At 38.8% G+C, this 24,111-nt stretch overlaps 1 protein-coding gene across 3 annotated transcripts in view; it reads left to right on the forward strand.

Annotated features, from left to right (window-relative positions):
- NFASC (neurofascin) overlaps positions 1 to 24,111 on the forward strand; it is a 237,865-nt gene that overhangs the window by 25,239 nt on the left and 188,515 nt on the right. Inside the window, exon 1 of one of the 3 annotated variants that reach the window (XM_074308925.1) lies at positions 15,710 to 20,450. The exons of the other annotated variants lie outside the window; for them this stretch is intronic. Coding sequence (XP_074165026.1) covers positions 20,335 to 20,450 — 116 coding nt within the window. The 5' untranslated portion in view covers positions 15,710 to 20,334. Of the gene's footprint in view, positions 1 to 15,709; positions 20,451 to 24,111 lie in introns of those variants that run through there. 3 annotated transcript variants of the gene reach the window in all.

Consider the following 24,111-nt stretch of genomic DNA (forward strand, 5'->3'; position numbering starts at 1 on the left):
TCCATGAAAAACCCTTTCTACCAGCATAGATTAACAACTATTTTGCAGTTTATCTTGATCTTGGAGAGTTTGGGGAAACTGAGAGGTTGTGACTTACCCAGGGTCTCATAGCCATTGTGTGAGAGGGGGGATTTGAGTCTAACTGTTTCTGTATCTAAAGTTAGCTTTCCACTTCACTTTGCCTCATGGCGGTTTTGTAAGGCTGTTTTTGTAATCTGTAATCTGTAGGGCACCTTTTTTATGGGATTATTTGATTATTCATCCTTTTTTATGGAGGGAGAAAAGCAGGGATTCAAGGATCCCATACCAATTGGGGTACTTACCCAGCCCCTTGTTTTTCCCCCAGTGTAATATAACCTGCCTTTTCTCTTACTATTTTCCTTTCACTTTGACTGTGAAAGCAAAAAAGTCACAAAACTGGAGAGGACGGGGCCCCATCCAGAGACTTCCTCCAGCTTTCTCTTTTCTTCCTAACCAGCTTCCATATATCAAAATGGCTCTTCTGCATTTGTTACAGCCTCTATCTCCTCTTCCAAGCCCAAATGCTTGATCTTCTGCTCTGTCCTTACCAGGAGACTACAATTTCATTTGGAACCTTCAGTATAGAAAGAAGTAAGCTCTTACCCCAAAACAGGTGACAGTATAATTCTCCAAAAAAGCTATTAACCACAGAGTCCATCTGTTTCTTTCTATGGATTTGAACAGTCCTTTTAGGAAAAGAGATTATTCAATTTCATTATTAACACCTATGACATTAAGAGGAGCATGAATCAAAAAATGAGATACAGAGGGAAAACAGTGTTTAGAAACTGGTGGGATTTACTTGTCTCATGCTCATGTTGAGGTTATATGGGGTAGTAGAAAGAGTGCTGGTCTTAAAGGCAGAAGTGACCTGGATTTGAATTTTGCCTCTGATATCCACTGGCTATATGACCGGGAACAAGTCACTTAACCTTTCTGAAATCTGGGTCTGTAAAATGGAAGCAATAATACTTCAAAAGAGTGCTAAGAAATTCCAACAAGATAATTTATGGAAAGGTTTTTGTAAATATCAAAGGGGAGAGAGACTGAACTTATAATTCTATTGAGATAGGGAACTTTCAGGTAAGGAAATGCAGACTGGTACCTTTTCTATAGCTGGTGGCCTTAAAGAGCTGAATAGATTCTAGAATTAAGCGGTCAAATAACTTGCCCCAGATTCTACAGCCAGTTTGCTTCCTGACTGCATATGTTGTTCCTGTTATGTGTTCTTTGATTAGCTTTTTTTTTTAAATTTATTTGGAAGCAGTCATGATTCTCAAAGCATACCACCGCTTCCTTCCCCAACCCTCAGAGAGGCTAATTCCAGGCTGATAGTATGTTATCCCTTCCCCATCATGGGGACTAGGGACATGGTGCCCCCATAAGATCTCGAAAATCCATATAAAATGTTTTGCCTTTCTCTTCATACAAAAGAAGAATTCTAAATTATTTTGGTAGTATAGAATAAACTATGTTGATATTATACATATTTTTTGCATTTTTGCATTTCTCAACTTTTCCTGTGTCATCTGCTGGACTTTGTTTATCATCTGTGGCTTCTGAAAAATTCCCTTCTGATTTCTTATACCAACCTATGATAGATCGAAACTGTGTTGAGGAAAGTCATGACGTGGAAGGGAGCCTAGAAAAGAAAAACAGAAGTGATGTTCCATAATCCTTGCACTGTACCTTTTTCTCTTCTTACATCTTGCTTCAGCAACCATCCTCTTCCTTTCTTATTCATTTCAGTGTTTCTTCATCTATTTACAGATTTGCAAAGGTTTTGTTAATCCTGGAAAAGTGACCCTATCTAAGTACAGTCAGATTTCTCTCATCTGTTTTGTGGAACTCCTTACTTCTTGTAACTATTTCAATCTTTCTTCTGTGTCTTTGTTCTCCCTGTTAGCTATTCATGGAGCACATTTTATCTGTCTATTCAATTTCTATTTATCCTTTAAAGCCTATTTTAGGCACTACCTCTTCCAGGAAGTCTTTCCTGCTCATATGAATGAGGTCTTTTTAGACCTTATATGCCGCTTTATACTTTTAAAATACATTTATCATGTTTTGTATTAGTTACTTGAATAACATATCTCCTCACTAAACTCTCTAAGAGCCTGTCTTAGTTAAACTTTGTATCTTTACTAAAAAGATATTTAGTATGTTCTCTGTATCCCGCAGATACTTAATAAATGCTTGTTTAATTGAGCATTGCTGGCAGGATTTGATATAAGAAAAGGAGATAATACTGAACAGAATGAGGTCTTACCTCATCTTACACTGACTCCATGGACATCCAGAGCTCCATTTTTTTCAGTCCTTGCATCAGGAAGCTTCCCAACCCTCCTCCAGCAATCAAGCAGTAAAATGTCCATTATCACTCTTGCCCCAACTGCTAATTAGCTGACTAATCAGAGATAATACCCTGGCAGGCATTATTTATTAAGCAACCTGCATTGTGTAAAATGCTGAAGTTAAGATAGATAGTCAGAATGAAATATAATGCTCTGGAGAGTTGAGGGGCTGGGCTCATCCCCAGGGAGACCAGTTGGGGTCTGTGTGTATGTCTATTTACATGTCTGAATCATTGTATAATTCCACCCCTCTTGGGGTATGTGGCTATGCTTGGAGGGCTGGAGTCATTGGTGCCTCTGGAAGTGAAGAAGAAGCCCAATTCCTAAAGGTGACCAGTTGCACTCTCTTTCCTTCCCCACCATGTTCTGTTTGTCCTAAAAGCCATCCAGATGAGGGTGGGGAACAGCTATACCTTTTGGTACCTTTCCTGAGACTAGTTCAAATTAAATTGTCGAGGATTGAAGAGCCACAAAGAGAAAAAATTCCTGGTACATGTTGTTCAAGTCCCAACATTGTCACAACCTTCCTGCAGTGACCTTAGGGCAAGTGATTCATTATTCTTGAGATGATAGTGTGGAGCAGTTGGGAACCTGAAGTTGAAAGAATAAATAGATTTAAAATGCTAAGCACTGCCATTACAAATCTTAAAAAAGAAACTGTTCTTATTCCCAAGAAACTGGAAAAGATAAAATAGATAGGGAAATGGTAGCCATGGGAGGCAGTTTTTCTTTAAATCTTTATAGGGATAGTAAGTGGGGCCAGGGGGCAAATGATTAATAGAAATTGTGGTGTTCATTTGATTGTGTTTCTAGGGCAAAATAGGAAAATGATAGTGAAGCATCATCAGGTGGTTTGGATCAGCTATATATGGCACAATCACTAGTTAGGAGAGAAAGGTCAATGGCAAGGCCTGGAATTTCAATCAGAAGACCTGAATCCTAAACTTAGGTCTTACTCTCCTTGTAAATCTTGGGCAAAATGGTAGGTTTTCTGAGTACCAGACTAGATTCTTTTTTCAGCTTTGCTTCTGACTATCTCCAGACTATGTTACCTTAATTCCATCACTTTTTTACTCTGGAACATTCCCCAGTATGTAGGACCTTCTCTCTCACCATTTCTCTACTATGGCAGCCCCCTTCGCCCATTGATGAGTTCCATCCTGGGCCTCCATTTTGAGGACATGGCCAGGCTAGCCATGCTTCAGTTCCCTCAAAGTTGTGCTTCAGTCTTTCTTTGGATTTTGCCCCCACCCCCGCTCCTTATACAAGCTTTTTCACCTTTTTATGTTTTTGTTGTTGTTGTTAGAGTATAGGCTTCTTTGTGGGCAGGGATTGTCTTTCTTTTTGCTAGTATTTGTATCCCTAGTGCTTAGCATAGGACCCAGGACATAGTAAGCATTTAATAAATACTTGTTACCTATTACTGTTATCTAGATGATTTCCAAGGCCCTTCCAATTCTAAATTCTGTGACATTTATTGTTCTTCATGGCCTGGACACTAGTGGATGAACTCTAGGAGATATAAAAATGAATAAGATATGGTATCTGCTTTCAAAGAGTTTAGAATCTAAGAACAGTTTTCCATATCTGTTCACCTGCCTTATTCCATTTTCCTTTCTCAATGACTTTACACTTGACATGTGCTTTAACAGCTGCTGGGTGGTACAGTAGGAAGAGAACACTCACTTGAATTTCCTCTCTAGATTCTTGCTTCAAGAACTCAAAGCACATTCTCATGTGATGCCATATTTATTTTTCTTAGCATCCTTAGGAAGAAGGGAAAGACATGGATGGTATACTTTTTTTGTACAAATAAGAAAATGGAAATCCACAGAAGGGCCTAAATAACACCTGAGACTTTATACAGTAGTCAGGAGCAGAGTGGGACTCTTAAGCCCCATGGGGAGGAGACCTATTCATTCTTTCAGCTTATTACTCCATCCTCAAAATTTGAACTTGGTCCTTTTTGTCTTTATAGATCCAGAAGAATTTTGCTAGAGATTGAATATAATTGATCACACATCATGGACAAGGTATCTCCCTAGCAGTGTGCTTTCAGATTTCATTTGTCCAATCTGAGCTCATGCTCACTATCAGAAAAAGACATTTCCACCCACAGAATTCACCCTCAGTATAGTTGAATAACTGTCTTCTATAGTATTAGAATTATGGTCATTGAGGGTTAAATGGAGGAATTCCTCAGGACCAAAGTGATTTGGTGCTAGGACCTTGGAATTTAGAGGTAAGATACTCAGCCCTAGATTTAACCCAAAATCCCTTCTATCTTGTGTAGCATGAATTTCTATCTCCTTACATGCTGGGTTTCAGGACTTTCTGTGAATATATAATCACTTTTTGTATTTGTTTTTTAATTATTTTCAACAAATAACAATCTAGTTTGCCTACCTACCAAGTCACTGCCTTTCCATTTAAGAGAAAAATAGACAAATAAAAATAAAACCCTTTTAATGAATATACAATTCAGAAGAAATAAATTGCTGCATTATCCAAGTTCTAAAAATGTGTTTCATTTAGCACAGAGTCCATCCTCTCCATCAGGAGGTGGGGGCTTCATCACTGGTCTTCTGGAATCATGGCTGGTCATTATACAGTCACTTCCTGATTATCTCTACATTAATAGGAGAAATAATGCAGATAGGTCAAAACTTAGGTTTGATTTTAGTATATTATATAAGATTTCCAAACTCCCTAATATATTTATCTTCCTAATAACATTACTTTTCCTAGATGATGATTATGAAATGAGCTTGTTATTTCTGAGCAGTCACTTTCCATGGGGAAAGATGTCCCACAACCTACTGGTGTTGAAAAAAAATTGGTCTAGGATTAAACCATCTTCCACAGATTCAAGAAACAAATCATTTGATTTATGTTCCTAATAATCTTAATTAGCTTCATATTTTTATACCTCACCTTTGAACTTTGGGACTTTTGTATGAATGATGATGGGAGTGGGATAGAATCTCTAGACTGGAAGCAGCTTTTCCAAGTCAGGGACAATGTCATAAAATTAACATTCAGCATTTATTAAGTACCTGTTGTGTACCAGGTGCTGTGTTAAACACTTGATAAGTAAAGATGAAGACAAAAGGAAATAACCTCTTCCTTTAGGGATCTTACTTTTTACTATTTCCATCGTTTAATATCTCCATCTATTTAAGAATATAGGTTGTGTTTCCCCCACAAGAGCTGAGAACTTCCAGATTCCTATGTTCCTTTACTCCATTAGATCTAGAACTCTCAGAGAATAGAAGCTAATTTTTTCCCCTTACCCTGGATCTCGTTCTAGTCTATGGTGATCAACTCACAGCTTATAAGTCTCACATATGAAAGGCACTAAGTAAATATATATTTAGCTTTACTTTAGGTAGAACATCATTTAAACACCAAATTTAGATCCCCAGACCAGTTCATTGAATTATCCTATTTAGGAGAAGGATTTGCTTTTGCTTTATGTATGTGTGTGTGCATACACATTATACAGAGAAACAAAATCATAGATTTTGAGGTGGAAGATAACTTAGAGATTATCTAGTTCAATTCTCTCAATTTATAGATGAGCAGCCAAGACTTAGAGAAGTTAATTGACTTGTCCAAGGTGACATAGGAAGTAACAGAACCTAAATTTGAACCCAGTCCACTTTTGGTTGTACTGTCCCCCATTTTCACCTCGCTGGGGATTCCCCTGTTCTCTCTCCCTATCACTGGCTCATTGTCTATCTAAACATGTTAGGAAAAGACACACTTTTGACTGTACTGTGCCCCATTTTTGTCTCCCAGGGATTCCCCTCTTCCCTATCTCCCTCTCTAGGGAAGCAGGACCAAGATGGCAGGGGAAGGTGGGAACTCTATCTCCCTTTCACTGGCTCATTGTCTATCTAGACATGTTGGGATGAGTTTCTAAGACTCTTGGGCTATTCTTTCTCAGTGGTGGGAAAGGATTTCCCTGATGGATGTGAGTATGAGGCAGCTGGTGTGCTGTGGTGCTAATGAGTTTCTTGCCTATACTCCTCAGGGGCAGGACCTTCCTGTCTGGCTCCCTAACTCATCTGGGACCCTCTAGCAGCACTCCTGGTGATCTAGCAGAGAAGAAAATCTTGGTCTTGGCCATAGTAAAAAGAACTGGAAAGAGGGAAGAGTCCCCAAAGGGCTTGGATTTAATCATGGGGAATTTTCTTTGATTTTCCCTTCCATGTAAGAGTTTTTTCTTGTCCCAGACCAGACTCCTCTTAAACCCAGATTGGACCATTAAACTAACCATAATACACATCTGCTACCCTGCTCATATTTTTATGGGTCCTCCTCCTTGTCCTATTCCCAGGTCTTTCAGTGAAGGCCATAAAACTCAATTATCTCTGAGACTGCTAGTTAAGATTGTTGCTAGGAACTCATGAAGGGGAAGGAAATACACATTTGTGTAGCTACTAGTCTGTGCCAGGCACTGTGCTAAGCACAAATATTATTTCATTATCTCATTTAATCTTCACAACAACTCCCATCTTATAGTTGAGGAAATTGAGGCAGAAGATGTGACTAACCTAGGATCACATAGCTAGTAAATGTCTAAGATTAGATTTGAATTCAAACCTTTCTCTCTAGGCCCACTGAATTTTACCCACTGCACCATCTAGTCACCCATGTGAATTGTACCATGTTGGGAACTTTCACCTATTTTCTTTTTGATTTAACTAAACTTTATTTATTTATACTCACATCAAGAGAGTAGAATGCCTGCCTCAGTAGACCTGAAAGTCCATGAACTTAAAAGGTATATGTAGAAGGGTATAGAGAGAGCAGGGATTTCAGCACCTGTGAACTAGCTGGGTGACAATGGAGCCCTGCTGGTTGGCCTCCTCTGACCTAAAGAAATCCTCTAATCTGCTCTAATTACCTACTGTGGGTGAAAGCATATTGATTCCCAGCAGATGTTGTAGCTGGAAGGGAGGGGGGAACCTGGGCTGGCTAGTTGTTTCCTGAGCACAAGGTGGTAGTTAACCCTTTGATTGTTGTACTTGTTAGGAAAAAGAACTCTCCTGTGACTAGAGTCATCTCTTAATTACCTGCATGTGCAGTACCCCATTTTAGCAGCAGATTTTTGATCCTTTTACCAGTCTTGGATTAAGGGAATGTAGTTTTAGTACCAAGAAAATTAGTAAGGGAAAGGTGAATGTGTATATGAATGTAGGGAAGAGCAGAGCTCCCTGGGTAAAAAATCATAAGGTACTTGAAAACCAAGTAATCTAATCTAAACCGCATAGTAAAGTGACCAGCAGCCTATTTAATTAATTCACTCTCAAGATCTGTTTAGGGATATATTATATGCAGTCTATATGGTAATAGAAAGTTAGGATACAAAGAGATTAAGTCACTTGTCCAGGGTCACTCAGCTTGGAAAAATCCAAGGCAGGGTTTGAGCCTAAAGCTTCTAAACTCCCCCTTCCTCTCTAACTCTGTCTGGTGCTGTAGTAGATAAAAGAACATTGTTAAGCCTTGTTCTCAAACCTGCAATCTCGTTGAGGAGATAGACTTTTCAGATGTAACCATTACAAAAACAAAATATAATACCACTATTTAGCCAAGTGCTACATTGTCAATGATCACAAATCAGTATTGTAGCAACAGAAAATTGACACAGACAAGTCAAAAGGGAGAGAAATTAATGTGATCAGAAATTGTTCTGAATATTTTTTAAGAAGTAAGCAATATTGCTGGAATTGCAGATATCTTAACAAGTGGAAATGAAGAGGATCTATTTTTCACACAGGAAATTAGTGGGAAATAGTGAGTAAAGTCATAGAAACAGAAATGAGATTAGCATGTAAGGGAAAAATAAGAAAGAGAGTGGTCCAATTGGAGTGGAGGTATGCATGGTAGGCAATGCTTGAATTGTCAAGTTAAATGAGTAGAATGGATCCAAACTATAGAGGGTTTTGATAGATGGGGGAAGGATAGAATAAGCATGTATAAAGCACCTATTGTGTATCAGGCATTTTGATGAGCATTTTACAACTGTTATCTCATTTGATTCTCACAAAATCCTGCAAAATTTGTGCTTTTATTATCTTAATTTTACAGAAAAAGATTAATTGATAGCTAAAGTCACACATCTAATAAGTGTCTGAAGCTAATTTCAAACTCAGGACTTCTTGACCTGCTTTCTATCCATTGAATACAATTAAACTCAAGATCTAGGAAGGTGATAGGAGAAAACATGTGGTTATTGTATAGAGGGTTCCTTGGAATTAAACTCAAAATTTCTGGCCAATTCCTCAACTCTGGACATATGCTTATTGGCGTAGACAAAAATCAGGCCAAATAGTTTGGGAGCCCTTAAGAGATTAAGGCTAAGAGAAAAAATTGTTGCTGGGACTGAGATATAAAAGTATTTGGGGCAGAGGTGAGGAACTTGGATCCCTACTTACTCATGTGATTAGTTCCTGAGAGGAGGAGGAAGAAATGATCAACATTGGTTTTAATCAGTCAATTTATTAGGTCCTTGAAAGTTTCATGAAGGATACAAAACAAGTATGAATCTATAATCCTTGCCCTCAAGAGGATCATAATCTATTGGGGAGTTAAGACAAGTAGGCGATATGCCAGTATATAATAAAATTCTAAATGAGGAACACTTGTAGATGCTATAGGTCAGAGGTTGGAGAAATAACTTTGGGCTGTTCTCATCATAGAAACTGTGACTGTGAATTGTGCAGGGTAGAAGGTAAGATTGAGATAGACAAAGCTGAGGAGGAAGTCATCTAAAAAAGGAAAGTGCCTTGAAGTGACAAGACATGTCAATGAGTAATGAGTGTACCAGCTTCATGGGAGCAGAAAGAATACATGGAGACTTAAGATACATAACTAAAATAGATAGATTAGGATAAGACTAGACTCTGAATGACAGGAGTTGTATTTGATGGCCAAACTGGGCCATCAGCTAGGAAGCTTGGGAAGGTTTCCCGTGAGTGTGCAACCTCATCAAAGTCTTTCAACCTCACCAAGTTTGAGTTTCATACCTAATGGAGAGCTTAGCTTTTGACTGTCTGGTCACCTGTCAAGGGACTCATTAGTCCCTTCTGTAAGACATATGTTCCCTGTTCTTTAGAATGGATCTTTTCAGACTTTTTCCCCTTTGGTCTGAGATGTTGGCTGACTCTTTTACTTCCCACAGTTGCTGTATGTGTTCATTCAGCCTCATATTATCTTAAGTAGGGAAATGGAGCTTTCTAGGCTGGGGGACTTTTCATAGGTATCTAGTCAGGTTGGTGTGAAAGAAAGGACAGACTTGAACCCCCTGTGAGTTCCAACACTCATGTTCCCATTCAGCTTCTTCAATGAGCTGAACTCTGGTCTTTAATCTTTCTCTTGTTCGTCATCTTTTCTCCTTTACTCCACTGGAGCTAATTGAAGAAGTGCCTAGGGAACCAAAATATTTCTTGCACTATTGTGATAATGCTATTTGGAATCCTTGATTGGAATCCTTAATGTACAATATAGTTTTTTTAAAAATACATGTTCATTGCTTTTTTTTGTTTTACTTTCTCCCTTTCCATATAAGAAAGAATTTTTTTATTAAAAAAAGAAAAAAAAATACATGCAGTATTCCACACCACTTGACTCTCTCCCCCATTCATTTCAAAGGAACGGGTGGGGATGTCCTCTCATATCTTTTCTTGGAGTCCATGCTTATTCTTTGTAATTTTGCAACATTCACTTTTAGAGATATAAAAACCAAAACAGAGCAGTGCTTAACTTCAAGGAGCTTATATTCTCGGGCAGTGGTGGTGGTAGGATACAACATATACACTAACTAGTAAATATGAACTTTTTCCAGTAGGGGGAAAACATTGAATATTGGAGACATCATAAGATCTTAGATCTTGAAGGAACCTAAGAAGTCATCTAGTTCAACTTCCTTATTTTACATATGAGGAAACTGAGACCCACGGAGGTGATGAACACGGGTCCTCTGGCTTGAGAGCTAGTACTTCTTCCATTATACCATGGGAAGGTCTTTGGGAGGAGGTGACTCCTGAGCTGACCCTTTAGGGAATCTCACAGTTTTTTTAATCTAAAGTGTCTGTGGTCACATAGCTAGAAATGTCTCAGAGCTAGAATTCAAATCCATATTTCCTATGTCTAAACCCATCGCTCATTTTAGCCTATTGTGTTGACTCAGAATCCACAAAGAAGGCTGAGGGGTCTTAGGCAGTTCTTGGGCTCAGGCAGAGAAGGATGTTTGTTGAACCTTTCTGTTCCACTGAGACACTAGTGGAGAGTGGGAAGAAGTGACATTCACAATCAATAATTTATTTCTTTATTCCATGCAAGAGGGCATTGCTATAGCAACAAATCTGTTCTTTGTGGCTGCCTTAATAGTTACTCCTAGATGCATTTCCTCTCTCTTTCCACTTCCTATTCCCCTTCCTCATTCTCTGCTTATCACTTACCTATCTCTATTCTCCCCATACCTATCCTTCCCTGGGGTGCCTTTCTCTTGTATCTCTGTAGGTATTTTGGAGGGTACAGAGGTATTCTTCTGAATTCTCTTCCTGCTTAATGTAGGGACATTTTTGTCCTAATGTAGTGAAATTTTTGAAGTCATGTTATCACTATACCCTTTCTAATTGTATGTTAAGTTGGAATAAAAGACAACCAATTTACCCAAAAATTCTAGAAGTCTCAGACTGGCCAATTCTTCACAGAATTCACAGCCATTCATTCCCCTTCCTCCTCCACACTCCAGGCATTTTGTCCCAGGAACACAGGTTACAGGGAGAGAGGAGGGTTTTTTTTGGTAGCCTGTAAGAAAGCACAATTCTATCCTCTCCTCCAATGCTCCTAATTTCATTTTCTTGCCACTTATGTCTTTATATTAAGCCTGCACCGAAGTAGGAGCCCATTCTTTAAGGATTCCCTGAGAGCTGGGATAGAAGGAGCCAAAACATCCCTTTCCTTGAGCTTATTCCTGCTTTAACCTTGGGCTATGCCATCCTGGGTTGGCATTAGCAATTGAGGATGCGACCTATTCCCTCCTCCCCCCAAACAGAAGACAGGACCTCAAGAAGAGGGTTGATCAGACCCAAGTTATTCTGTCTTTTTTTCCTACTGTCTGCCTCACTTAATAGCTGGCACACCAGCACTATTGGGATGTGATGATCCCTTCAGTATCTTTTTATAGCTCTACTAATCAATCAATCAACAAGTACTTAGTAAGCACCTACTATGTGCTGGGCACTGGTTATATAAATACAACAAACAATCCTTATTCATGAGTTTACCTTAAATTTTTTTTTCATTGATCACTTTTGTTTTTACATTATCTAACTTTCTCTCAGTATGTTTCCCCTCCTCTCCGAGTGGCAGGGCTTCAAGATGCTTTTTCCAGTCCTTTTAGTGCTTTTCCTCTCAGATTATCTACTCCAATTAAGCCTGTATAGAACTTGTTTATACTTAGTACATTCTCCTTGAGAATAGACATGTGGTTTTTCCTTTATTTGTTTCCCCAACACTTAGAACTGTGCCTGGCACATAGTAGGCCTTTAATAAATACTTACTGACTCTCTGGGTGCTCTCCACAACAACACTAAAGTAGAGATTTGAGCCTGACACTTGTACAGTGCCTCAGAGACCAAGCTGTTTGAAATTGCTTTAGTTATTTTTCATATGCACCAAAATTCATGGTTCCCTCCATTCAACTTAGCTGTCACAACTAATAACAGATGTGGGCCTATAATCATCTGTTTAAGACTTAATGTTATTAGTTCTGTAATTGCTGCTAAGGGTCTTTTCTCATCTTCTAGTCTATAAATTCTCACTCAGAGAGATTAGAAAAACATACCCCTAAGCAGGTGACTTCAGGAGATTGGACTAGGCTTATGAGAGCTGAGATTGTGAGACCTTTTCCCACCTCTTCCCCTCCCTGCTCTGTCCTGGATTGGCCTATCTAGTTCCTGATGACAATTTGGAATAAGGAGGCAGATTGCCTTGGGAGCATTAGTGACCTTCTCATGGGAGTAAGGGAAGAAAGAGAGATGGAGTATTTTGTAAGAGAGTCTATTAGAGGTTGCCTTCTTCCTCCCTTCTTGCTCCTAATCATGAAAAGCATCCACTTGCTGCCATAGGCTTTGCAGCTTGATCTCCAGGACAGAAGAGCTCCTTCTTCAAATAAAACAGTGTGCATACACCCAACTCAAGAAAGAAATAATAGTTATATTTCATCAGATGAGACTGACACTTCATGCAAAGAGTTATTGAAGTTGATAACAGAATTAAATTATTAGAAATGTAATTTCTTTTGAATATTTAAATCCTCTTGCTCCTCTTTCTTCAAAGAGTCCATCTTTTTACATCCTATCCTTCTATCATAGGGTTTAGCTCTGAAAGGGATATTAGAAATCAACAATGAAGATTCACTGAAAGACAAATTGCTCATGACGTGGGGCTGGAAGTGTATAGGGAGTTACACAGACTTGGGTCCTCCCTCAAGAAAATAAAAAAAAATAGAGGGGGAGGTTAACAGCTGGGTTTTTAGCAGCTGGTGGACTGATTCCTATAACCATGACTCCCTCTCTGAATCTGACTACTATTGCTTTTCAATTCAATTCAGGAAGTAATTACTGTTTCACTCATAATATATGCCAGGCACTATGTAGTCACTGGGAATACAGATAAAAAAGCAAAAAAGAAAAAGAAATGAAGCAGACCCTGCCTTCAAGGAATTCACTTTCTTCTTGGGGTATCTCTTGCCATAAGCCATTGTCACCCATCTGGAAGGTGTCCTTGTAACACTACCTTCCCTGCCATCCAAAGTTGACATCTTATCCATCCCTTTTATATTAGAGCTGGTGATCCATGTTCTTATCACCAGAATGTCTTCCCTGCTCCTAGGCTCAAAAACGACAGTGTATTATTCTGAAAAAGTCCTTGACAATTTTTATAAGACACACACACTAACAGATCCAAGAATAAGACCTATGAGATGTGTCTAGAACTTGCTTTCTCCTAAATTATGAACACATTTAAGGAAAAATTATGGGACAACCAAGAGAAGCATGGTACAGTGAAAAGAATAAGAACCTAGAGTTGAATATGAGTTAAACAGCTTTGATGCCTCAACTTCCTCATCTGCAAAAAGGAGAGGGGAAACCAGATGACCTCCAAAGTCCCTGTCACTCCTCTATGCAATCCCATTGAAAAAAAATGTTTCATTAAATTAAGTTTGTCGATGGAATTGAATATTTTGTTGTCACTGGAAGTGCATAGACAGAAGCTGGAATGGTTGATCTTTAGGGGCGCATTTGATAAGAAACAGGACAAGATGGCTTCCAACATCCATTCCAAAGCTTAATTCCAGATCCTTTGGTTTTAGTAATAAATCTCCCCAACATCAGCATCTGCAGAAAAATTGCTAATTGATCTTGTGGGGACTCACAGAAGGGGAAGGGCAGGTTGGTGAGACAGATAGAGACAGTACATTAGCATGGAAAGAGTTGTTATTAGTCCTTTGTTCTTGAAAAGGATCATGACATCAGGAAGGTAATGTCATGACATACAAGTGAATTGGATTTAAGTGAAAGAGGGCTGTGCAAGGTCGCCTGCCTCACTTTTCCCTCCAAAGCCATCTGGGTCTAGTGGCCAGATATAGATCAAGATGATTGGATTTGGCCCTGGATGGAATGGGAAACCTGTTTAAGACCTTAGCTTATCCAACTTAAAAGGCCTGAAAGCAAGAATTGGAGACAGAAGTACACAGACACAGTAAAGAGAAAATACTTTTAATGGTCTCCTAGAGTTTTCTATCAGTTCCTATGTCTTTCTAAATTTCCACTATAGAAAGAAGGTCAGGGGTTTTTTTCTATATGAAAACTTTAAAAGGACAAAAAGGAATTCATTTCTGCTTCCCCTCCAGGGCACAAAATGCTCTTACCAATGGTAGCTGGTTTGTATATTCCCCAGAAAACCAGATATAATTGTTAGATGTCAGTTTCCTCATCTTTAAAATGGGAATAATAATAAATGAATTAATAAGGTAAAATGCTATACCATCCTTTAAGTGATATAAATACTTATTGCTGGCTGGATTAAGCTGTTTTAAAAAAATAATGTGTCAGGCTTCCTTTGAGGCCTGGGCTTCTCTCCAAAGGTGAAACAGCCTGGACTGCAAACACATGACTGAGTGAGAGGCGTTGGGCTGATGGCACAGACTACAGTGCTGCTCTTGCCTGCTTTATATTTTCTCTTTCCTTCTGGGGGAGGTAGAAGAAACAATGGAATCATTAGATACCAAGGAGATAAGATGGGGAGTGGGCTAGAGAATATGAAAATAGTTGGGGGAGTGATATGAGTACATTCATTCCTCTTTAAAAATAATTTTTCTCCAATTACATGTTAAAATAATTTTAAACTTTTCTTTAATTTTGGAGTGCCAAATTCTGTTGCTCCCATCCTTCTTGCCTCTCCTTTCTCCTTTCCTCCCCTTCTCACTCCTTGAGACAGTAAGATATCTAATATAGGTTATAGATGGAGCACATTTGGGAGGAAGAACACTGGAAATTGGCAGTTTTGCCCCCATTTTACCAGAGCTGGGGCCTAGTAGGATAAAGGCTTGCAGAGGTAGATGACTTGTCCAAGGTCATACAGAAATTCAGAGCTAAAAATGGATTTTTTTTACCCACAGCACAGCACATTGGTTCTAATATTTAAAGAAAAATGACCTCTGGAGAAATTGTACTTCTGAAAACTATTCCATATCTTTGTGTCAGTGAGTACAGCAGTCATGTATTCTGGGTCTCATATTAATGGATTTAGCAAGACATCTGAGCAGCTATAAGAGAATAGATGTCCTTCCCATAGGAATGCTAAGGATCCTGGTAGCATTGGATAAAAGGAAAAGGAAAGAGGTTGTTTAGCCTTCAAACTTTCAGTTCTCTGCTTCCTATTTTTTCCTTGGTCCCAGATTTTTTGCCATAAAGGAAACTAAAGAGAAAAAGGCCATAGAGAAAAGAAACTTCAGAGTGGGATCTTAGTGGGGATTCTTTACCTTTTTTGTGTCCTGTACTCCTTCAACCACCTGGGAAAGCCTATGACTCCTTTTCAGAGATGTAGCCTTAAATGCATAGAATGATATACATAGAATTACAAAGGAAGTCTAATTATACTAAAATACAAAGTATCAAAATGTTAAAACAAATTCTCTTGCCATAGTTAAAAAAACCTGCTCTTGAGCCTCCTGGAAAGTTAAAGTATATATATATATATATATATATATATATATATATATAAAGTGTAATGGAAAGAATATGAGATTTGAATTCAAAGAAGACCTCTGAGTTTGAATACCAATTCTGTCTTTTGCTAACTTTATGAGCTTGGATAAGTCATTTCAAATCACAGAATTTCAGGGACCTCAAAGGCAATTTTGTTCAAATGACATTTAAAACCAAACATGACCAATGAATGGTCAATCAACCTCTGCTTGAAAGTCCCCAATGAAAGGAAACTTGTCGCTTCCCAAGGCAGCTTATTTCACTTTTAGAGAGCTCGGTTACAAAAATATTTTCCACCTTTCATCTCTGCAGCTTTCAATTATTGCTCCTAAAATTCTGCCCTTTGAAAACAAACAGAATAAACTTAATTACTCTTCCATATGATAACCCTTCAAAATTTTAAATACAGCCATTCCCTCAGCCTTCACTTTTCTGAGTGATTGATTCTGAGAGATTGGATTAAATTGTTTTTACTGTACCTTTCAGCTATAAAATCTTAGTATCTGGAAAAAACAAACATTATAGTTGACAAACAAAATCATAATAATTGATTATTAGCTGGTAGTAACTTTGGAGGTCATCTGGATACAAATCCTCCCATTTGACAGCAGATTATTACATCCTCAATTATCCTTCTCCTTTCTCAAATTTTCAACTAGTTCCTTCCATACTGTCTTCAAAGTCTTCCCAATCCCTAAAAACCCCCAATAATTCTTCACCAACCTCTACAGAACTATCTTGTTTTATGTCTCCTTTCTTTCTCAGCCAAACTTGTTTGTCTGAGCTCCCTGCCTCCACTTCTCTCCTTCTCTCCTCAGCCCTCTGAAATCTGACTTCCAGCCTCATCATTCCAACTAAAACTGCTCTCACAAAAAGTTACTAGTGATCTCTTACATGCCAAATACAATTATCTTTTCTTAGACCTAATCATTATCAAACTTTCTACTGCATTGGATTCTTCTTCTCTAAATATTCATGCCACTAATCTCTCCTGGTCTTCCTTCTACCTGTCTAACTATTCAGTTTTCTTTGCAAGATCACCTTCCATTTCATTCCCTCTAATGTGGATCTTTTCCAAGATTCCATCCATGATTTTCTTCTTCTTTCTTCACTATTTATCTCAGTAATTTCATCAATTCCCATGGGTTTAACTCTCATCTATAAGTAAATGACTCCCAGATCTATCCATCTATCCATCCATCTATCTGTCTGTCTGTCTATCTATCATCTATCTATCTTCAGTATCTCCCCCAAGATTTAGTCATACATTACCAAAGACTATTGGATATTTTGAACTGGATGTCCCAGAGATATCTTAAATAATATCTTTCTCCCAAAACTATTTCCTCTTTCAGACTTCCAATTTCTGTCCATGGCACCATCTTCCAGTTTCATGATCTGAGCATTATTTTGGACCCTCCACTTTTCCTCACTCCACAAATTTAATCAGTTGTAAAATATTGTTGCCATTTCTATCTTCACAACACCGATCACAATTAATTTCTTCTCTCTATTCATACAACTATCCTCTTACTTCAGGGCATCATAAGATTATTAGATCTGCTTACCTACAAGTTTCTCCCTATTCCACTTTATGCTTCATTTTATTGTCAAAATAGTGCTGCTTAAGAACAGATCTGACCATCTTAATCAAATGGATCTAATGGATTGAGGGCTGGATATTTGTCTGGAGTCATACATTTTTTCTACCCTTTCTTTTATCTCTATATCACTGTCTTTTCTGGATTTAGAACCTAATTGTCTTCTTTCTGCAACAAAATTCAACTCTTTTCTTGTTACAAGAAAATTACAAAAAGAAGTTCTTATAACTGTTAACAGTTAAGAAAAACAATTGGGCTGGTATCTGCTAATGTACGCAGCATTCTATCTTCATAGCCCACCTTTTTCCACTTCTTTGGAGAGAGGATTGTTTTATTTATAATGAAATGCTTCATTATTGGTTTCCTAAAACCTTAATTTTTCAAGTTACTCAGTTTGGTTTCCTTTCAGTGATTTTAAAATTTACATTGTATATATTGTTTTGTTTCTGTTTATTTTGCTCAGTATTTATCCATATAATTCTTCACATGTTTTTCTGAATTCATATTCATAATGTCTTACGATATGACAATATTTTATTACATGCATAGACAAACAGTTTGTTTAGCCATTCCTCAATTGATGGGCATTTACTTTGCATCCAGTTCTTGCTTCCACAAAAGATCTTGGTATGAATATTTTGGTAAACACTGGATCTTTGTTTCTGTCTTTGACCTCCTTGGGATATAAGCCCAGTTAGTAAGATCACTGGGTCAAAGAGTATGAATAGCAAAGTCACTTTTCTTGCAAAATTTGAAATTGTTTTTGAGAATAGTTGGAACAATTCACAACTCTACTAACAGTGTGCCTGGTTCCCCATAGCCTCTCCATTAGGGACTCTGTGAGTCATGGAAATTTTATAGGGCTGAAAATGACCAGTGGATTGGTACAGTGAATAGACCATTGCTCCTAGGGTCAGGAATCCAGCCTTACACACTTCATAGTGTCTTGACCCTGGGCATGCCATTTAACCTTTGTCTGCCTCTATCTGCCTTGGTTTCCTCAACTGTAAAATGGGGATGATAAAAATAGCATCTACCTTCCAGGGCTGTTATGAGAATCAAATGAGATATCTTTTAAAGTGCTTAGCCTAGTGCCTGACATATAGTAGATGCTTAATAAATGCTTAATCCAAGAAGCACAAACACTTTTCTAATGACTTAGGGACAGAAGATCCATACCATCCTTGGCTTGGGTACGTTGCCATCTCACTGGGTATTGGTGAGGGCTAACTGTCTTCTCTTTCCAACAGCAACATTGAAGCTATTCTATTTTACTACTATATGGATAGGATTATATAACTTCTATTTATCTTTACAATGAAAATTCTATGATTCTGTGATATCTAGTCCAATAAGGGGAGCTAAGAATTGATGAGTACAATGAATAGGCTAAGTCACATCCTTAGGAGCAAATCTTAGTCTCCATGAAGGAATTGCGGTGGGGAGAGTTACCTCTTGAAGAGAGAAGAGAAAAACACTGGCTAAAGTGGAAATACATATTTGAGCTTTGAGATCTTCTCCTAGTTCTGCCCTTATAGACTGCCAGAGAAAGGAAGAATTTTATAAGAAGGAGGTGAACCCCCGAGAAAGGTCAATATTGGGGCCAGGGAGATTGGAAAAGTCAAGAAAATGTTCTCCTTTAATTTTGCCCCAAGCCAGGAAGTGCCCCTGCCAATGGTAGCTGGTTGATATATGTCAGTACTTTTTTACCCAGACCCATTTATCCCCAAAAGGCAAGATAAGGATGGCAGAGCTGCCCCCTATCCAGCCCCAAACACCTTGGGACCTGATCTGGGTGGTTCCTATAATTTCAAAAGCATCATTAAAAAAAACCCTTAGCATTCCTAAAAAGCAAGGAAAAGGGAGGTAGGATGGGTAGAGAGAAATCTTGGAATTGATAAAAGGAGTTCCAGAGAAGCTAACCTTGCTTCTGCTTAGAATGGGTAGCATATAAAGGGAAAGAAGCTGGGAATCTGGATTCACATTTCAGTATTTGTACTTTAAACTCCTTATATACATAGGTCAGTGAATTCTGACCCAACTTTTCCCACATCCAGATTGCTATTTGAGCTCAGGCAAGCCATCTCCTCTCTCTGGACTTTACTTTCTTCCCTCTTAAATAGACACAGGATAGAGTCAACTCAAGAATTCCACTCTCCTCTATCCTGCCCTCCAACATAGACTCCTGCCTTGTCTCCATTGAAAATCGTACTATGGAACTCCAGCCCTGTCTGTTCAAAGATATTTCTCCTTAGTTTACTGGTTACATTTCTAGATGATTTGCTTTTATTTATCTCTTTCTAGTCATAATGTTCATAGATTTAGAGCTGAAAATGAGACTGAGTCCAAATGCTTCATTTTAGGAATCAGAGGCCAAAGTCCTTTAGAAATAATTTTGTTCTCCCCCCAAATCAATAAGCATTTCACTCAGTGATGAGTTTTAGAGAATGGACTGCTTGGGGAAATCTGGAATCAGGTTGGCTTCAGGAATGAGCAATGGATTGAAATGGGGACAATCCAGGGTTATTTGGGGGCTGGCTGGAGTTGTATGACTTTCTGCTTTGGACAGAAACCTTCCTCAAGGGCGTGCCAGCTGTTGCAGCTGGCTGTGTGTCGGCCATTTGAAGATGGCCACTTGGGCTTTGCAAATGTGACCCACATTCAGTCTGGCCGCCATCCCTCTCCTGCCCATGCCCCTCCTTCATTCTGCCTCTGCCTTTTTCTTCCCTTGCTTTAGTCTGCTTCGCTCCTAAATCCACTCTCTTATGAGGACAGATCTAGAGCCTTCCTAATTGCCAGAGGAACTGTTGCTGCTTCCAAAATCACTCTGAGAATATGGGTTTAGAATTGGAAGAGCCTTTAGATATCACCTAGAACAACTATCTCATTTTACCAATGAGGCAGCTGAGGTTCTGAAATGTCAAGTGTTTTTCCCAGGGTCTCAGAGGTAGTAAATCTTAATTAGTATTTGGAGAAGATGGGGTTTAAAACTCAGATCTTCCTAATTCCAGAATCCAAGGTTCTTCCTACTGTATTACTCTGCTTCTGGCAGCTGTTCCTGCTCTTGCCACCATGGGGAAGAGAGAAACTAGAAAAATCCCAGCTCTGGTGATTATGAGGATGAGACAGTGTGGGTCCCTGTCGGGAGCTGTGTCAGTTCTGTCTGAGGAGTCATCCTTAACTAGCAGGTATGACCAGAGAGTGAGAAGATGGTATCAAACGCAGGATGCCTGATCTCTGATGAATTCCAAATCCTTAGCCCTTTGCTCTGAGATGGGATTTTACAGTCTTTTGTTTCTCCTCATATGCCCCTGTGCATTTGTTCCATTCCTTACCCTGTCTTGAGGTGCCTTGCCTTTTCTTTACCAGTTCAAGCCAATTAATAAAAATTTTTAAAAAATCCCTACTATGAGCAAAGGCATGGTGAAGGTACATGAGATACAAAGGTGACGAACTGTTGGGGATTATAGAGTCTTAGATTTGGAAAAATCTAAGAGTACAGATTGATAGATGTCTATTAAACTCTTACAAAGTGCCAAGTCTTAAGACTCTGCCTCCAAGGAGCTTCTAATAGAGGTCCCACAAGACAAATCAGGCTTCCACAACTTCTAAGAATGAATGTAGCTGACATTATATTCTCCATCCCCATGTCACATACAGAACATGTTCATTGTGAATTTCTGCTGGTTCTTTAAAAAAAAGTTTTTTTTTTAAAAATAATTTGTTTCCTATTTTTATTAAAGTCATTCATTTTTATATCCCATCTATCAAGACATCTATTGTAAAAGAGATTTTTTAAAAAGATAGAAAAAAAGCAGTTTAGCAAAACTAACAACATGTCATCTAGGCCATATCTTAACAATCAGCGTATTCTATATTTTCTAAAAATGGGGGTGAGAAATAGTGCATTATCTCAACTCTTTTCCAGGCTAGTCTTTATACTTATAATTCTATATCCTTATGGCTTCCCTTATGACTCTTATATTCCATTATATATGTGTACCACCATTTGTTTAATTCTTCGTGATTTTTACCTCTTTAATGCATCCCCTTCTTTCTCTTTTCACTCACACCATCCTGATTCAGGTTCTTATCACTTCTTACATTGACTATTATTACAGAGCTAGCTATGTAGTCTCAGTGTCTCCATCATTCTTGGCTTTCCCTCAATCTGACTTCAAAACTAATGCTAGATTAATCTACCTGTAAATCAGTCATGATTATATTACTCATGCATAAAAATCTTCAATGGCTCCCCATTGCCAACTGAACAAAATTCAAATTCCTTAATCTGGCATTCAAAATTTTCCTTCTTTTGGTTCTAGCCTACTTTTCCATAGCATTCTCCCATTAAATTTAGACTACTTCTAATTCCCCAAACACATCCTGAACTCTTCTATCTCCCAAGATTTTTTTTTAACCATTATTCTGGCCTAAAATATGGAGGGAGAACTGGATTGGGAGGCCTGGTTTTTAGTTTCAGCTCAACTACTAAATAGCATTGTGGCTTTCAGCAAATTCTACTTTATCCTTTTAGGCATTAGTGCCAATTCTATATGCACTGGCTGCCTGTCTATATTGTTCTTCCCTCTTCACTTCTCCCTCCTGGCTTCCTTCAAGACTGGGATCAAATCCCAACTTCTGCAAAACGTTACTGATGGTTCTTCTCTCTACCCTCACCCTCGGTACCTTCCCTCTGAGGTTACCTCCCATTTACAATATAGAGAGCATGAATATACATAATTATTTGCACTTGACCTCTATCTATAGAAATGCTTCCTAAGGAAGATATGATATGAACGATTGCCCCTTGCTAGAAACATGTTTTCCTTTCACAGAGATCCCTTAACATTTTTATGGCACTTGTCAAATTTTGCATTGTATCCAAATTACTTATATTCCTGTTTTATGATACTAGATCCCAACCCCCTTGTGGGTGGGTCCTATGTCTTAGACATCTTTATATCCACATAGAGCCTAATAATTTGCCAATGCTGGATAGGGGAGAAGAAGATATAGGAAACTCTAATAATTCAGATCAACTTCTTTTCTATAACTTAAAGTTTTAGAGAATAGGTTAAAGCAATAGTATTACACTCAAATAGAAAATAGAGGGCAGGGTGTCACTAATCCACATAAGAATGCCTGTTAGCTACATATTTGCTTCTTTTTAAATATAATATAATCTATGTTTTTTGTATATTGTATTTTGTATATATATTAGTGTATTATTACATTTATGTATATGTATGTATCATATTTATGTGTATATATATTTATCATATTTTTAAAAGTATTTTACAATTACATTTTAACCTGGGTCTTGTTGTATTGTCCCAGTGTTGAACATATCTGGTGTTTGATACTTCTGGCTTGAAGACCAAAAGGTTAAGCTAATTCCTCAGGATCACATAGCCAGCATGTGTCAGAAGACAGACTTGAACCCATCTCCTTCTGGCTCTAAAGCCAGTGGCTATTCACCACACTATATGGTGAGCACTTGATTCATATTTGTCGAATGAATTTGAATGCTAAAGGTGACTCATGCTAAGAATTATAGTCACTACCTCTCATGACCCACTGCTATCTCCCATACAACAAAAGGTTATGTCTTGGGTCCCTGAGCTGGGGTCTTCATCCCCAATCCCAGGAGCCTGGCTCAGCCTGGTACCTCTCTCTGCCTGGCCTCCACTTCGGTGCTGGAGAAGCACAGCCTAGCTTGTGTCATGGGTCAGACAACTCCTCCATTATGCATGAGGGGGACCCAGTGGTGAGGAAGGGAGGGATGGAGCAGGGTGAGAGAGGGAGGAGAGCTGAGAGGGAGGAAGGGAGGGGGAGAGTGGTTATTAATAAACAAGTGGTATTGTGTAGGGTTCCATTCACTGGAGTCTCAGAGGATGCGGTGGGCTTGAGATAATAATAATGCTCTGTTTATGCCAGTGAGGGCTGAGGAGGTTGGCTGGTAGTGGGGAGGAATCTTTAATTATTCTGACTCCTCACTGGGCAGGGCTGCAGCATTTGCTCTGTGGTCAGAGCTTAAGGGAAGAAGCATCAGATCTAAATATTTTGTTCTGAGATTTTCTCTTTGCTGGAATGGTGGGGGGCTCGAAAGAGTCCTAGTTTTCCACTTCTCCCCCACCTCCCTCCCTGCTTCTCCATGGAGGACACTCCGCAGTGGGACAGTGGAGACTGAGAAGATCCGAAAGTACAGGAGCATGCTACCAGCAGAGAGTAGGTAGGATGGGAAATCTTTCATCCTATTCCTATATATTCCTATATAGGACACACACACACACACACACACACACACACACACACACACACATACACACACACACACACACACATACACACACACACACACACACTAGCTTCTCATGGCTTTGCCCTTTCCTCCACATCTCCATTAGTAAATTAAGAGATTTGGGGAGAAAAGAAGGCAAACCAGAGGATGCTGTGTGAGGACTGGATGTGTGAGTGTGTGTGTGTGTGTATGTGTCCACTTCTTTGACTTTACCTAGCCCTTGGAACTGGGACTTGTGTAAGAAGAAGAAGGGCTAGGGTTAATCTGTACTTTGTTCTAATTCTCCCAACCCTTCATATCATTTCCCTAGTGTTGTAAATATTGCTCAGACATAAGTCAGAGAGACTTGGGTCTGATTCAGTTACATTTCTTTGGCTTGGGAGTGTGGAAGGGGTCTCCTTTTGTCTCTATCTCTGCCTGCCCTCATTGATATGACCCTCCCAGCTTTCTGTGGTTTCCTTATTAAGGAGCTATTTGAAATGTCTCAGCTAGAAGCTCCCCGCTCTTGGGTGATACTTTGATTTGGATATCTTGTCTTCCATGCA

Source organism: Sminthopsis crassicaudata, chromosome 4 (assembly GCF_048593235.1).
Source record: "Sminthopsis crassicaudata isolate SCR6 chromosome 4, ASM4859323v1, whole genome shotgun sequence".
NCBI lineage: Eukaryota > Metazoa > Chordata > Mammalia > Dasyuromorphia > Dasyuridae > Sminthopsis > Sminthopsis crassicaudata.